The following is a 14,765-nucleotide window of genomic DNA, read 5'->3' as shown; positions in this document are numbered from 1 at the left end:
GGCGAGAGGCCTGTTCGTGGAGGGCGAAAGGCCTGTTCGTGGAGGGCGCGAGGCCTGTTCCTGGAGGGCGGGAGGCCTGTTCCTGGAGGGCGCGAGGCCTGTTCATGGAGGGCGAGAGGCCTGTTCCTGGAGGGCGAGAGGCCTGTTCGTGGAGGGCGCGAGGCCTGTTCCTGGAGGGCGAAAGGCCTGTTCATGGAGGGCGCGAGGCCTGTTCCTGGAGGTCGAGAGGCCTGTTCCTTGAGGATGAGAGGCCTGTTCATGGAGGCTGGAGAGGCCAGTTCCTGGAGGGCACGAGGTCTGTTCGTGGAGGGCGAGAGGCCTGTTCCTGGAGGGCGGGAGGCCTGTTCCTGGAGGGCGAGAGGCCTGTTCCTGGAGGGCGAGAGGCCTGTTCGTGGAGGGCGAGAGGCCTGTTCGTGGAGGGCGAAAGGCCTGTTCGTGGAGGGCGCGAGGCCTGTTCCTGGAGGGCGGGAGGCCTGTTCCTGGAGGGCGCGAGGCCTGTTCCTGGAGGGCGAGAGGCCTGTTCCTGGAGGGCGCGAGGCCTGTTCATGGAGGGCGAGAGGCCTGTTCCTGGAGGGCGAGAGGCCTGTTCGTGGAGGGCGCGAGGCCTGTTCCTGGAGGGCGAAAGGCCTGTTCATGGAGGGCGCGAGGCCTGTTCCTGGAGGGCGCGAGGCCTGTTCCTGGAGGGCGAGAGGCCTGTTCCTGGAGGGCGAGAGGCCTGTTCGTGGAGGGCGCGAGGCCTGTTCCTGGAGGGCGAAAGGCCTGTTCATGGAGGCTGGAGAGGCCTGTTCATGGAGGTCGAGAGGCCTGTTCCTGTCGGCCACAGAGGCCAGTTCCTGGAGGGCAAGAGGCCTATTCCTGGAGGGCTGAATGGCCCAGATAGGGAGTGGGCCTACGCCTGGAATCTGCCTGGGCCTCGCTCACAGTTTGTGCCCATGGAGGGGAACCTACCCTACTGTGTTCAGGGGAGGCGAGGCTCAGGATGGACTAACCCCACCCTCACCAATCCTGCTCCTCCATCGCCACCGCCTATCGGGGAGGTATATCGTTGAGCGGCTCACCTCTGTGTACTTGGGGACAGCGGGCAAGTCCAGGTTCTGGGCCGTGGGCTCCATCTGGGGGTAAGGGCTGGGGCTGAGGATGTCGTACGGGTTCCTGTATCCGGACTGATCTCCTGGGAACGGAGAGAGCTGCAGGGGAGGAAGGGGTTAAAGTTAACACAGACCTCGCTGGAAAAACACACAGAGACACAGACAGACACACAGACACACACACAGACACACACAGAGACACGCAGACACACACATAGACACACACACAGACACACACATAGACACACACATAGACACACACACAGACACACACATAGACACACACACAGACACACACTTGGACAGACACACAGACACACACACAGACACACACATAGACACACACACAGACACACACACAGACACACACATAGACAGACACATAGACAGACACACAGACACACACACAGACACACACATAGACACACACACAGACACACACATAGACAGACACACACATAGACACACACAGAGACACACACACAGACACACACACAGACACACACACAGACACACACAGAGACACACACAGAGACACACACACAGACACACACACAGACACACACACAGACACACACATAGACACGCACACAGACACACACACAGACACACACACAGACACACACAGACAGACACACACAGACACACACACAGACACACACACAGACACACACACAGACACACACACAGACACACACACAGACACACACACAGACACACACATAGACACACACACAGACACACACATGGACACACACACGGACACACACAGACACACACACAGACACACACACAGACACACACATAGACACACACACAGACACACACACAGACACACATACAGACACACACACACGGACACACACACAGACACACACAGAGACAGACACACAGACACACACATAGACACACACAGACACACATATACACACACACATAGACAGACACACAGACACACACATAGACAGACACACAGACACACACATAGACAGACACACAGACACACACAGAGACACACACACAGACACACACATAGACACACAGAGAGACACAGAGACACACAGACACACACACAAACACACACATAGGCACACACACAGACACACACATAGACGCACACACAGACGCACACACAGACGCACACACATACACAGACACACACACAGACACACACACAGACACACACACAGACACACACACACACACACACACACACACACACAGACACACACACACACACACAGACACACACACAGACACACACACAGACACAGGCACACACACAGACACACACACAGACACACACACAGACACACACACAGACACAGACACACACACAGACACACACACACACACAGACACACACACACACAGACACACACACAGACACACACACAGGCACACACACACTCAGACACACACACAGACACAGACACACACACAGACACACACACACAGACACACACGCAGACACACACGCAGACACACACACACATACAGACACACACACAGACACAGACACACACACAGACAGACAGACACACACACAGACACAGACACACACACAGACAGACACACACACAGACACAGACACACACACAGACACACACACACACAGACACACACACAGACACACACACGCGCACACAGACACACACACAGACACACACATGCACAGAAACACACAGATGGACACAGACACAGACACACAGATACACACACAGATGCACAGAATCTCATACAGGCAGGCACAGAAACACACACACACACACACACACACATACACAGAAACATATTCATATCAACACAGACACACAGTCACAGACACAGAGACACTCTCCACCCTCGGTCTACCCTCGATTGACTATCCTGCCCACACCATTTCCACTGATCTCACTTTGACTCCGTACGTCTCCTCCCCATTACAGGGAGGGTACTGGAGACGTTGGGGGTTGTTTTCACTGGACGGAGACAGTTAAGGGACAGAGACAGATCGAAAGCGTCACGATTTTGAAAAATTAATTCACGAGATGTGGGCGTCACTGACAATACCACCATTTATTACCCATCCCTAGTTGCCCCTTGAGAAGGTGGTGGTGAGCCGCCTTCTTGAGCCGCTGCAGTCCGTGTGGTGAAGGTGCTCCCACAGTGCTGTTAGGGAGGGAGTTCCAGGATTTTGACCCAGCGACGATGAAGGATTGGCGATATATTTCCAAGTCAGGATGGGGTGTGACTTTGAGGGGAACTTGGAGGTGGTGGTGTTCCCATGCGCCTGCTGCCCTTGTCCTTCTAGGTGGAAGAGGTCGCGGGTTTGGGAGGTGCTGCCGAAGAAGCCTTGGCGAGTTGCTGCAGTGCATCTTGTAGATGGTACACACTGCAGTCACGGTGCGCCGGTGGTGGAGGGAGTGAATGTTTAAGGTGGTGGATGGGGTGCCAATCAAGCGGGCTGCTTTGTCCTGGATGGCGTCGAGCTTCTTGAGTGTTGTTGGAGCTGCACTCATCCAGGCAAGTGGAGAGTATTCCATCACACTCCTGACTTGTGCCTTGTAGATGGTGGAAAGGCTTTGGGGAGTCAGGAGGTGAGACACTCGCCGCAGAATACCCAGCCTCTGACCTGCTCTTGTTGCCACAGTATTTATGTGGCTGGTCCAGTTAAGTTTCTGGTCAATGGTGACCCCCCAGGATGTTGATGGTGGGGGATTGGGCGATGGTAATGCCATTGACTATCAACGGGCGGTGGTTAGACTCTTGTTTATTGGAGATAGTCATTGCCTGGCACTTGTGTGGCGCGAATGTTACCTGCCACTTATCAGTCCAAGCCTGAACGTCATCCAGGTCTTGTTGCATGCGGGCACGGACTGCTTCATTATCTGAGGAGTTGTGAATGGTGCTGAACACTGTGCAGTCATCAGCGAACATCCCCATTTCTGACCTTATGATGCTGGGGGGGGTGGGGGAAGGTCATTGATGGAGCATGACTGGGAAGGAGAAGGTAAATAGTCACCGAGTGTTCCCATGGTGAGGAACGGTCTATTCAAGTTAGAAAGGCTTAAGAAGGATGAGGGGATATAAGTCACTGGCTCTCCCAGTGAGTCTGGATTGGCAGCAAGTCTTCAAAAGGGAGCTCTTGTACGGTTTAACGGTGTTGGCCATGGCTCAGTGGACAGCACTCCCTCTCGCCTCTGAATCAGTCTAACGAACTGATTCTTTAATCAACTGTTTTGTCTGATTTTGTCAATAATTATCTGAATGGAAATAGATTGCGAAAAGGGGAAGTGCAACAAGACGTGGGTGTCCTTGTGCACCAGTCGCTGAAGGTAAGCATGCAGGTGCAGCAGGCGGTTAAGAAAGCAAATGGTATGTTGGCCTTCGTAGCGAGAGGGTTTGAGTACAGGAGCAAGGATGTCTTGCTGCAGTTGTACAGGGCCTTGGTGAGACCACACCTTGAGTAATGTGTGCAGTTTTGGTCGCCTTATCTGAGGAAGGATGTTCTTGCCATGGAGAGAGCGCAGCAAAGATTCACCAGGCTGATACCTGGGATGGCAGGAATGACGTATCACAGAAGAATCACAGAAACCCCACAGTGCAGATAGAGGCCATTTCGGCCCATCGAGCCTGCACCGACACATATCCCACCCGATCCCCGTAACCCCTACACCAACACATATCCCACCCTATCCCTGTAACCCCACGTATTTAATCCCCCTAACACTAAGGGTCAATTTATCATAGCCAATCAACCTAACCCACACATCTTTGGACTGTGGGAGGAAACCGGAGCACCCGGAGGAAACCCACGCAAACACGGGGAGAATGTGCAAATTCCACACAGACAGTCACCCGAGGCCGGATTCGAACCCGGGTCCCTGGCGCTGTGAGGCAACAGTGCTAACCACTATGCCACCGTGCTGCCCTTGGTGAGACCACATCTTGAGGAGAGATTGGGTCGATTGGGCTTGTACTCGCTGGAGTTTAGAAAACTTGGAGATATTACACCTAGTTCCCTCGTCTAGATCATTAATATCTATTGTGAATAGCTGGGGTCCTAGGACCGATCCCTGCGGTACCCCACTAGTCACTGCCTGCCACTCGGAAAAAGACCCATTTATTCCAACTCTTTGCTTCCTGTCTGCCAACCAGTTCTCTATCCAAGTCAGTACCTTACCCCTAGCCCCATGTGCTTTATCTTTGCACGCTAATCTCTTATGCGGGACCTTATCGAAAGCCTTCTGAAAGTCCAAATACACCACGTCCACTGGTTCTCCCTTATCTATTAAGCAAAGAGTTGGAATAAACGGGTCTTTTTCCGAGTGGCAGGCAGTGACTAGTGGGGTACCGCAGGGATCAGTCCTTGGACCCCAGCTATTCACAATATATATTAATGATCTAGACAAGGGTCTAGATGTAATATCTCCAAATTTGCAGACGACACAAAGCTGGGTGGGCGTGTGTGCTGTGAGGAGGATGCCGAGAAACTCCAGGATGATTTGGACAGGTTGGGTGATTGGGCAGAAGCATGGCAGATGCAATATAACGTGGATAAATGTGAGGTTATCCACTTTGGTGACAAAAACAGGAAGGCAGATTATTATCTGAATGGTAATAGATTGGGAGAAGGGGAAGTGCAACGAGACCTGGGTGTCCTTGTGCACCAGTCGCTGAAGGTAAGCATGCAGGTGCAGCAGGCGGTTAAGATGGCAAATGGTATGTTGGCCTTCGTAGCGAGAGGGTTTGAGTACAGGAACAAGGATGTCTTGCTGCAGTTGTACAGGGCCTTGGGGAGACCACATCTTGAGTATTGTGTGCAGTTTTGGTCGCCTTATCTGAGGAAGGATGTTCTTGCCATGGAGGGAGTGCAGCGAAGATTCACCAGACTGATACCTGGGATGGCAGGAATGACGTATGAGGAGAGATTGGGTCGATTGGGCTTATACTCGCTGGAGTTTAGAAGAATGAGAGGGGATCTCATTGAAACTTATAAAATTCTGACAGGACTGGACAGACTAGATGCAGGAAGGATGTTCCCGATGGTCGGGAAGTCCAGAACCAGGGGTCACAGTCTAAGGATAAGGGGTAAGCCATTTAGGACTGAGATGAGGAGGAATTTCTTCACCCAGAGAGTGGTGAACCTGTGGAATTCTCTACCACAGAAGGCAGTTGAGGCCAATTCATTAAATATATTCAAGAAGGAGTTAGATATATTTCTTAAGGTTAAAGGGATCAATGGATATGAAGAGAAGGCAGGGACAGGGTACTGAATTTGGATGATCAGCCATGATCTCATTGAATGGCGGAGCAGGCTCGAGGGGCCGAATGGCCTACTCCTGCTCCTATCTTCTATGTTTCTATGTTTCTATTCTACCAGTTACATCCTCAAAAAAATTTATTGTTATCTCTTACTCTTCTAAACTCCAGCGGATACAAGCCTAGCCCGTCCAACCTTTCCTCATAAGACAACCCGACCATATTAGTCTAGTAAATAACAACAGAAAATGCTGGAAAAACTCAGCCGGCCAGGGCAACATCCGTGGAGAGAGAAACAGAGTTAACGTTTCAGGTCGAAACCCTTCGTCAGGACTGAGAAATAAAGGCAGGAAATGAAACAGATTAAAAGCAAGTTTGGGGGCTGGGAAATGGGGGAGGGGATGAAAGAACAAAGGGGAAGGTCAGTGAGAGGTGAAGAGGTATTAAGAGATATTCAAGGCGAGACGAGATGGTAATAGGACAGGTAAAGAGACAAAGGATGACTCTCGATGAAGTGTGAAATGCGCTGGCGGAGTGAGAGACAGCTGCCATGTGGGAGAGAGTGAAAAGGAAAAGGCACAAACCAAAAGTGTGGATAAAAAATATATAAAAATATGATTGGGTCCGAGGTTATGATCTGAAATTGTTGAACTCGATATTGAGTCCGGAAGGCTGTAAAGTGCCTCATTGAAAGATGTGTGCTGTTCCTCGAGCATACACTGAGTTTCCGTGGAACAATGTAAGAGGCCAAGGGCGGTGAGGTCCGAGTGGGAATTAAAATGACAGGCGACCGGGACCTTAGGGTCACCCTTACGGACTGAACGGAGGTGTTCCGCAAAGCGGTCACCCAATCTGCGTTTGGTCTCCCCAGTGTGGAGGAGACCGCATCGTGAGCAGCGAATACAGTATACTAGATTGCGAGAAGCACAAGTAAATCGCTGTTTCACCTGGAAGGGGTGTTTGGGGCCCTGGACAGTGGGAAGGGGGGAGGTATAAAGGCAGGTGTTGCATCCCCTGCGCTTGCACGGGAAGGTGCCGGGTGAAGGGGAGGGGGTGCTGGGGGTGGTAGAGGAGTGGACTAGGTGCTAGAAATGTAGAAACATAGAAGATAGGACTGGAGTAGGCCATTCGGCCCCTCGAGCCTGCTCCGCCATTTAATGAGATCATGACTGATCATCCAAATTCAGTACCCTGTCCCTGCTTTCTCCCCATATCCCTTGGTCCCTTTAGCCTTAAGAAATATATCCAACTCTTTCTTGAATATATTTAATGAATTGGCCTCCACTGCCTTGTGTGGTAGAGAATTCCACAGGTTCACCACTCTCTGGGTGAAGAAATTCCTCCTCATCTCTGTCCTAAATGGCTTACCCCTCATCTTTAGACTGTGACCCCTGGTTCTGGACTCCCCGACCATCGGGAACATCCTTCCTGCATCTAGTCTGTCTAGTCCTGTTAGAATTTTATAAGTTTCAATGAGATCCCCTCTCATTCTTCTAAACTCCAGCGAATATAAGCCCAATCGACACAATCTCTAGAGGGTAGAGGATTAGTCTAGTAAACCTCCTCTGAACTGCTTCCAACACATTTACATTCTTCCTTAAATAAGGAGGCCAATACTGTACACAGTACTCCAGATGTGATCTCCCCAATGCCCTGGATAACTGAAGCATAACCTCCCTACTTTTGTATTCAATTCCCCTCGCAATAAACAATAACATTCTATTAGCTTTCCAAATTACTTGCTGTACCTAACAGGAGGCGCAAAGCAACTGAGCTTTACCCAGAGAGTGGTTCGATTGTGGAACTTGTAATGCCTTATCTGAGGAAGGATGTTCTTGCCATGGAGGGAGTGCAGCGAAGATTCACCAGACTGATACCTGGGATGGCAGGAATGACGTATGAGGAGAGATTGAGAGAGACAGAGAGAGATACAGAGAGAGAGTGAGAGAGAGAGAGAGAGAGACAGAGAGAGAGACTGAGAGAGAGAGACAGAGAGAGAGAGAGAGAGACAGAGAGAGAGAGAGACAGAGAGAGAGAGAGAGACAAACAGAGAGAGAGACAGAGAGAAAGACAGAGAGGGAAAGAGAGAGGGAGAAGAGCGAGAGATAGAGAGACAGGGTGAGACAGGCAGAGAGAGAGAGAGACAGACAGAGGGGGAGAGAGAGAGAGAGAGGGAGACAGAGAGAGAGAGACAGAGAGACAGAGCGTGAGACAGCGTCTTCAGGAGAGTGCGAAACTGGGTTGAAATTTAAACAGGGATGTGTCTGTGCGGTGGATGGGGTGTGATGTGAGGTGAGGCAGACTGCTGAACGAGACAGGGCCATGGAGAGGGGACATTCCTGGGTGGGGTTGCATCTGTCAGACAGACAGGTTAAAACAAGTTTCGAAAAAGACACTGTGTGTAGGGGAGAGGGAGGTGAGAGTCCCCAGAGTTTGGAGGGTGTGAGGAGTCTCACAGTTTGGGGGTGAGGAGTCCCACAGTTTGGGGGATGAGGAGTCCCCACAGTTTGGGGGGTGAGGAGTCCCCACAGTTTGGGGGGGTGAGGAGTCCCCACAGTTTGGGGGGGTGAGGAGTCCCACTGTTTGGGGGTGAGGGGTCCCCACAGTTTGGGGGGGTGAGGAGTCCCACAGTTTGGGGGGTGAGGAGTCCCACAGTTTGGGGGGGTGAGGAGTCCCCACAGTTTGGGGGGGTGAGGAGTCCCCACAGTTTGGGGGGTGAGGAGCCCCACAGTTTGGGGGGTGAGGAGTCCCACAGTTTGGGGGGTGAGGAGTCCCACAGTTTGGGAGGTGAGGAGTCCCACAGTTTGGGGGGTGAGGAGTCCCCACAGTTTGGGGGATGAGGAGTCCCACAGTTTGGGGGGTGAGGAGTCCCCACAGTTTGGGAGGTGAGGAGTCCCACAGTTTCGGGGGTGAGGAGTCCCACAGTTTGGGGGGTGAGGAGTCCCCACAGTTTGGGGGGTGAGGAGTCCCACAGTTTGGGGGGTGAGGAGTCCCACAGTTTGGGGGGTGAGGAGTCCCCACAGTTTGGGGGGTGAGGATCCACACAGTTTGGGGGGTAAGGAGTCCCCACAGTTTGGGGGGTGAGGAGTCCCCACAGTTTGGGGGGTGAGGAGTCCCACAGTTTGGGGGGTGAGGAGTCCCCACAGTTTGGGGGGTGAGGAGTCCCCACAGTTTGCGGGGTGAGGAATCCCCACAGTTTGGGGGTTGAGGATTTCCCACAGTTTGGGGGGTGAGGAGTCCCACAGTTTGGGGGGTGAGGAGTCCCACAGTTTGGGGGGTGAGGAGTCCCACAGTTTGGGGAGGTGAGCAGTCCCACAGTTTGGGGGGTGAGGAGTCCCACAGTTTGGGGAGGTGAGGAGTCCCACAGTTTGGGGGGTGAGGAGTCCCACAGTTTGGGGGGTGAGGAGTCCCACAGATTGGGGGGTGAGGAGTTCCCACAGTTTGGGGGGTGAGGAGTCCCACAGTTTGGGGGTGAGGAGTCCCACAGTTTGTGGGGTGAGGAGTCCCACAGTTTGTGGGGTGAGGATCCCCACAGTTTATGGGGTGAGGAGTCCCACAGTTTGGGGGGTGAGGAGTCCCCACAGTTTGGGGGGTGAGGAGTCCCACAGTTTGGGGGTGATCAGTCCCACAGTTTGGGGGGTGAGGAGTCCCCACAGTTTGGGGGGTGAGGAGTCCCACAGTTTGGGGGGTGAGGAGTCCCCACAGTTTGGGGGGTGAGGAGTCCCACAGTTTGGGGGGTGAGGAGTCCCCACAGTTTGGGGGGTGAGGAGTCCCACAGTTTGGGGGGTGAGGAGTCCCCACAGTTTGGGGGGTGAGGAGTCCCACAGTTTGGGGGGTGAGGAGTCCCACAGTTTGGGGGGTGAGGAGTCCCCACAGTTTGGGGGGTGAGGAGTCCCACAGTTTGGGGGGTGAGGAGTCCCACAGTTTGGGGGGTGAGGAGTCCCCACAGTTTGGGGGGTGAGGAGTCCCACAGTTTGGGGGGTGAGGAGTCCCACAGTTTGGGGGTGAGGAGTCCCACAGTTTGGGGGGTGAGGAGTCCCACAGTTTGGGGGGTGAGGAGTCCCACAGTTTGGGGGTGATCAGTCCCACAGTTTGGGGGGTGAGGAGTCCCCACAGTTTGGGGGTGAGGAGTTCCCACAGTTTGGGGGTGAGGAGTCCCACAGTTTGGGGGGTGAGCAGTCCCACAGTTTGGGGGTGAGGAGTCCCCACAGTTTGGGGGGTGAGGAGTCCCACAGTTTGGGGGGTGAGCAGTCCCACAGTTTGGGGGTGAGGAGTCCCCACAGTTTGGGGGGTGAGGAGTCCCACAGTTTGGGGGGGTGAGGAGTCCCCACAGTTTGGGGGGTGAGGAGTCCCACAGTTTGGGGGGGTGAGGAGTCCCCACAGTTTGGGGGGTGAGGAGTCCCCACAGTTTGGGGGGGTGAGGAGTCCCCACAGTTTGGGGGGTGAGGAGTCCCCACAGTTTGGGGGGTGAGGAGTCGCACAGTTTGGGGGGTGAGGAGTCCCCACAGTTTGGGGGGTGAGGAGTCGCACAGTTTGGGGGGTGAGGAGTCCCACAGTTTGGGGGGTGAGGAGTCCCACATTTTGTGGGGTGAGGAGTCCCTACAGTTTGGGGGTGAGGAGTCCCTACAGTTTGGGGGTGAGGGTTCCCACAGTTTGGGGGGTGAGGAGTCCCATAGTCTGCGGGGTGAGGAGTCCCCACAGTTTGGGGGTGAGGGTTCCCACAGTTTGGGGGGTGAGGGGTCCCCACAGTTTGGGGGGTGAGGAGTCCCCACAGTTTGTGGGGTGAGGAGTCCCCACAGTTTGTGGGGTGAGGAGTCCCACAGTTTGGGGGTGAGGGTTCCCACAGTTTGGGGGGTGAGGAGTCCCACAGTTTGGGGGGTGAGGAGTCCCACAGTTTGGGGGGTGAGGAGTCCCACATTTTGTGGGGTGAGGAGTCCCTACAGTTTGGGGGTGAGGAGTCCCCACAGTTTGGGGGTGAGGGTTCCCACAGTTTGGGGGGGTGAGGAGTCCCCACAGTTTGTGGGGTGAGGAGTCCCACAGTCTGCGGGGTGAGGAGTCCCCACAGTTTGGGGGTGAGGGTTCCCACAGTTTGGGGGGTGAGGAGTCCCCACAGTTTGGGGGGTGAGGAGTCCCCACAATTTGGGGGTGAGGAGCCCCACAGTTTTGGGGGTGAGGAGGCCCCACAGTTTGGGGGGTGAGGAGTCCCCACAGTTTGGGCAGTGAGGAGTCCCCACTGTTTCAGGGTGAGGAGTCCCACAGTTTGGGGGTGAGGAGTCCCACAGTTTGGGGGTGAGGAGTCCCCACAGTTTGGGGGGGGTGAGGAATCCCGCAGTTTGGGTGGTGAGGAGTCCCCACAGTTTGGGGGGTGAGGAGTCCCACAGTTTGGGGGGTGAGGAGTCCCACAGTTTCGGGGTGAGGAGTCCCACAGTTTGGGGGGGGGTGAGGAGTCCCACAGTTTCGGGGGTGAGGAGTCCCACAGTTTGGTTGTGAGGAGTCCCCACAAGAAGCAATGTTTTGAAGCTATTTAAACCTTCATAAACCTCCATGTCTGGGACATCCTGAGACAGTGAAAGGTGCTTCACGAATCTGGTTTGTTTGCCCCGGGGGGTGTCTGGGATGGGCTTTCATCTGCGATTGGAATCTCCCGCGAGTTGTGAGTGATTCCCTGGGCGGCTCCAGCCGCAGGCTTCGCCAGGCCTTCCACTTTGCAGCCTGAAGCCTGAGGCCTACTGGGTGTCAACACCTCGTCACTGGAATGTGGCCCAGCCGGGTCGTCATTGCAGGCTGGGGCTGCTGAGGCTCTGTGAGCAGACCAGACACACACAGGCCAGACACAGACCAGACACACACACACATACAGACACACACATACAGACCAGACACACACAGGCCAGACACAGACCAGACACACACACACATACAGACACAGACACACACATACAGACCAAACACACACAGACCAGACACAGACAGACACACATACACACACACACGCACACACACAGACAGACCAGATGGACACACACACACAGACAGACCAGATGGACACACACATACAGACAGACACAGACAGACCAGACACACACACACATACAGACAGACCAGACACAGACCAGACACACACACACATACAGACACAGACACACACATACAGACAGACCAGACACAGACCAGACACACACACACACATACAGACACAGACACACACATATAGACCAGACACAGACCAGACACATACATACAGACCAGACACACACACACATACAGGCAGACCAGACACAGACCAGACACACACACACATACAGACACAGACACACACATACAGACCAGACACAGACCAGACACACAAATACACACAGACAGGCCAGACACAGACACAGACACACACACAGACAGACCAGACCAGACACAGACCAGCCACACACACACAGACCAGACACAGGCCAGACATACACACACACAGACCAGACAGACACACACACAGACCAGACACAGACACACACACAGACCAGACACAAACACACATACACACACACAGACCAGACGCACACACACGCATGCAGACCAGACATCCACACACAGACCAGACACACACACACAGACAGACACACACACAAATACACACACAGATCAGACATATAGACACAGACCAGACACAGACACTGACTAACACAGTGACACACACTGAAAGAAAGAAAGACTTGCATTTCTGTAGCGCCTTTCACGACCTCAGGACGTCCCAAAGCGCTTCACAGCCAATGAAGCACTTTCTGAAGTGTGCTCACTGTTGCAATGTCGGAAACGCGACAGCCAATGTGTGCACAGCAAGCTCCCACAAACAGCAATGGGATCAGTGACCGGATAATCTGTTTGTTTTAGCGATGTTGGCTGAGGGTTAAATATTGGCCCGCACACAGACACGCACACTGACTAACGCATGCACACACTCAAAAACACACACTGACACAGACATACAGACACACAGACACACAGACAGAGGGGCTGAATGGCCTTGCTCCTGCTCCAATGAGACTCTTACCCTCTCACTCGCGTGTGAACCCACTGTCCCGCTGGAGATCGATGTATCAGGATAGCTGTCAGCTGACGAGTATGAGTCCTTGCGGAGAAAGGAAGATGGGATTAGTTCCGAAGGGATATTTAAAATCCACCATTCTACCATAGAAACATAGAAACATAGAAGATAGGAGCAGGAGTGGGCCATTCGGCCCTTCGAGCCTGCTCCGCCATTTAATGAGATCATGGCTGATCATCCAAATTCAGTACCCTGTCCCTGCCTTCTCCCCATATCCCTTGATCCCTTTAGCCTCAAGAAATATATTCAACTCTTTCTTGAATATATTTAATGAACTGGCCTCCACCGCCCTCTGTGGCAGAGAATTCCACAGGTTCACCACTCTCTGGGTGAAGAAATTCCTCCTCATTTCAGTCCTAAATGGCTTACCCCTTATCCTTAGACTATGACCCCTGGTTCTGGACTCCCCGGCCATCAGAAACATCCTTCCTGCATCTAGTCTGTCCAGACCTGACAGAATTTTATAGGTTTCGATGAGATCCCCTCTCAATCTTCTAAACTCCAGTGAGTATAAGCCCAATTGACACAATCTCTCCTCATACGTCATTCCTGCCATCCCAGGTATCAGCCTGGTGAATCTTCGCTGCAGTCCCTCCATGGCAAGAACGTCCTTCCTCAGGTAAGGTGACCAAAACTGCACACAATACTCAAGGTGTGGTCTCACCAAGGCCCTGTACAACTGCAGCAAGACATCCTTGTTCTTGTACTCGAACCCTCTTGCTACGAAGGCCAACATTCCATTTGCCTTCTTAACCGCCTGCTGCACCTGCATGCTTACCTTCAGCGACCTGCCCTCTCTCCCCAAAGAATCCCAGAATCCCCTGACCCTGCCACTCTGTCTCTCCCTCCCCTCCCGCACTCCCACTCTGGATTAACTCCCATTGTACACAATCCCAATGGACCCAATTCCTTCCCATTCACTCCCACTGTGCACAATCCCAATGGACCCAACCCCTTCCCATTCACTCCCACTGTACACAACCCCTTCCCATTCATCCCTTTTTACAGAAAGCCCAATGGACCCAACCCCTTCCCATTCACTCCCACTGTACACAATCCCAATGGACCCAACCCCTTCCCATTCATCCCTTTGTACAGAATCCCAATGGACCCAAACCCCTTCCCACTCACTCCCTTTGTACAGAATCCCAATGGACCCAAACCCCTTCCCATTCACTCCCACTGTGCACAATCCCAATGGACCCAAACCCCTTCCCATTCACTCCCACTGTACACAATCCCAATGGACCCAACCCCTTCCCATTCACTCCCACTGTACACAATCCCAATGGACCCAACCCCTTCCCTTTCATCCCTTTGTACAGAATCCCAATGGACCC

The 14,765-nt window shown here is 53.4% G+C and overlaps 1 protein-coding gene across 4 annotated transcripts in view; it reads right to left on the bottom strand.

Annotated features, from left to right (window-relative positions):
* Positions 1-14,765, bottom strand: part of LOC147091418 (forkhead box protein J2-like) — a 168,968-nt gene that overhangs the window by 117,329 nt on the left and 36,874 nt on the right. For all 4 annotated transcript variants that reach the window (XM_085976772.1, XM_085976773.1, XM_085976774.1 and 1 more), the window contains exons 5-6: positions 13,372-13,449; positions 1,059-1,187 (exon numbers count right to left, since the gene is read on the bottom strand). In XM_085976772.1, the coding sequence (XP_085832898.1) occupies positions 1,059-1,187; positions 13,372-13,449 (207 nt within the window). The remainder of the gene's footprint in view (positions 1-1,058; positions 1,188-13,371; positions 13,450-14,765) is intronic.

The sequence above is a fragment of the Somniosus microcephalus genome, unplaced genomic scaffold (genome assembly GCF_052327205.1).
Source record: "Somniosus microcephalus isolate GS21.2 unplaced genomic scaffold, FLI_Smic_1.0 unresolved_chr3, whole genome shotgun sequence".
NCBI classification, from domain to species: Eukaryota; Metazoa; Chordata; class Chondrichthyes; order Squaliformes; family Somniosidae; genus Somniosus; species Somniosus microcephalus.
This window is presented reverse-complemented; position numbering and strand designations above follow the sequence as displayed.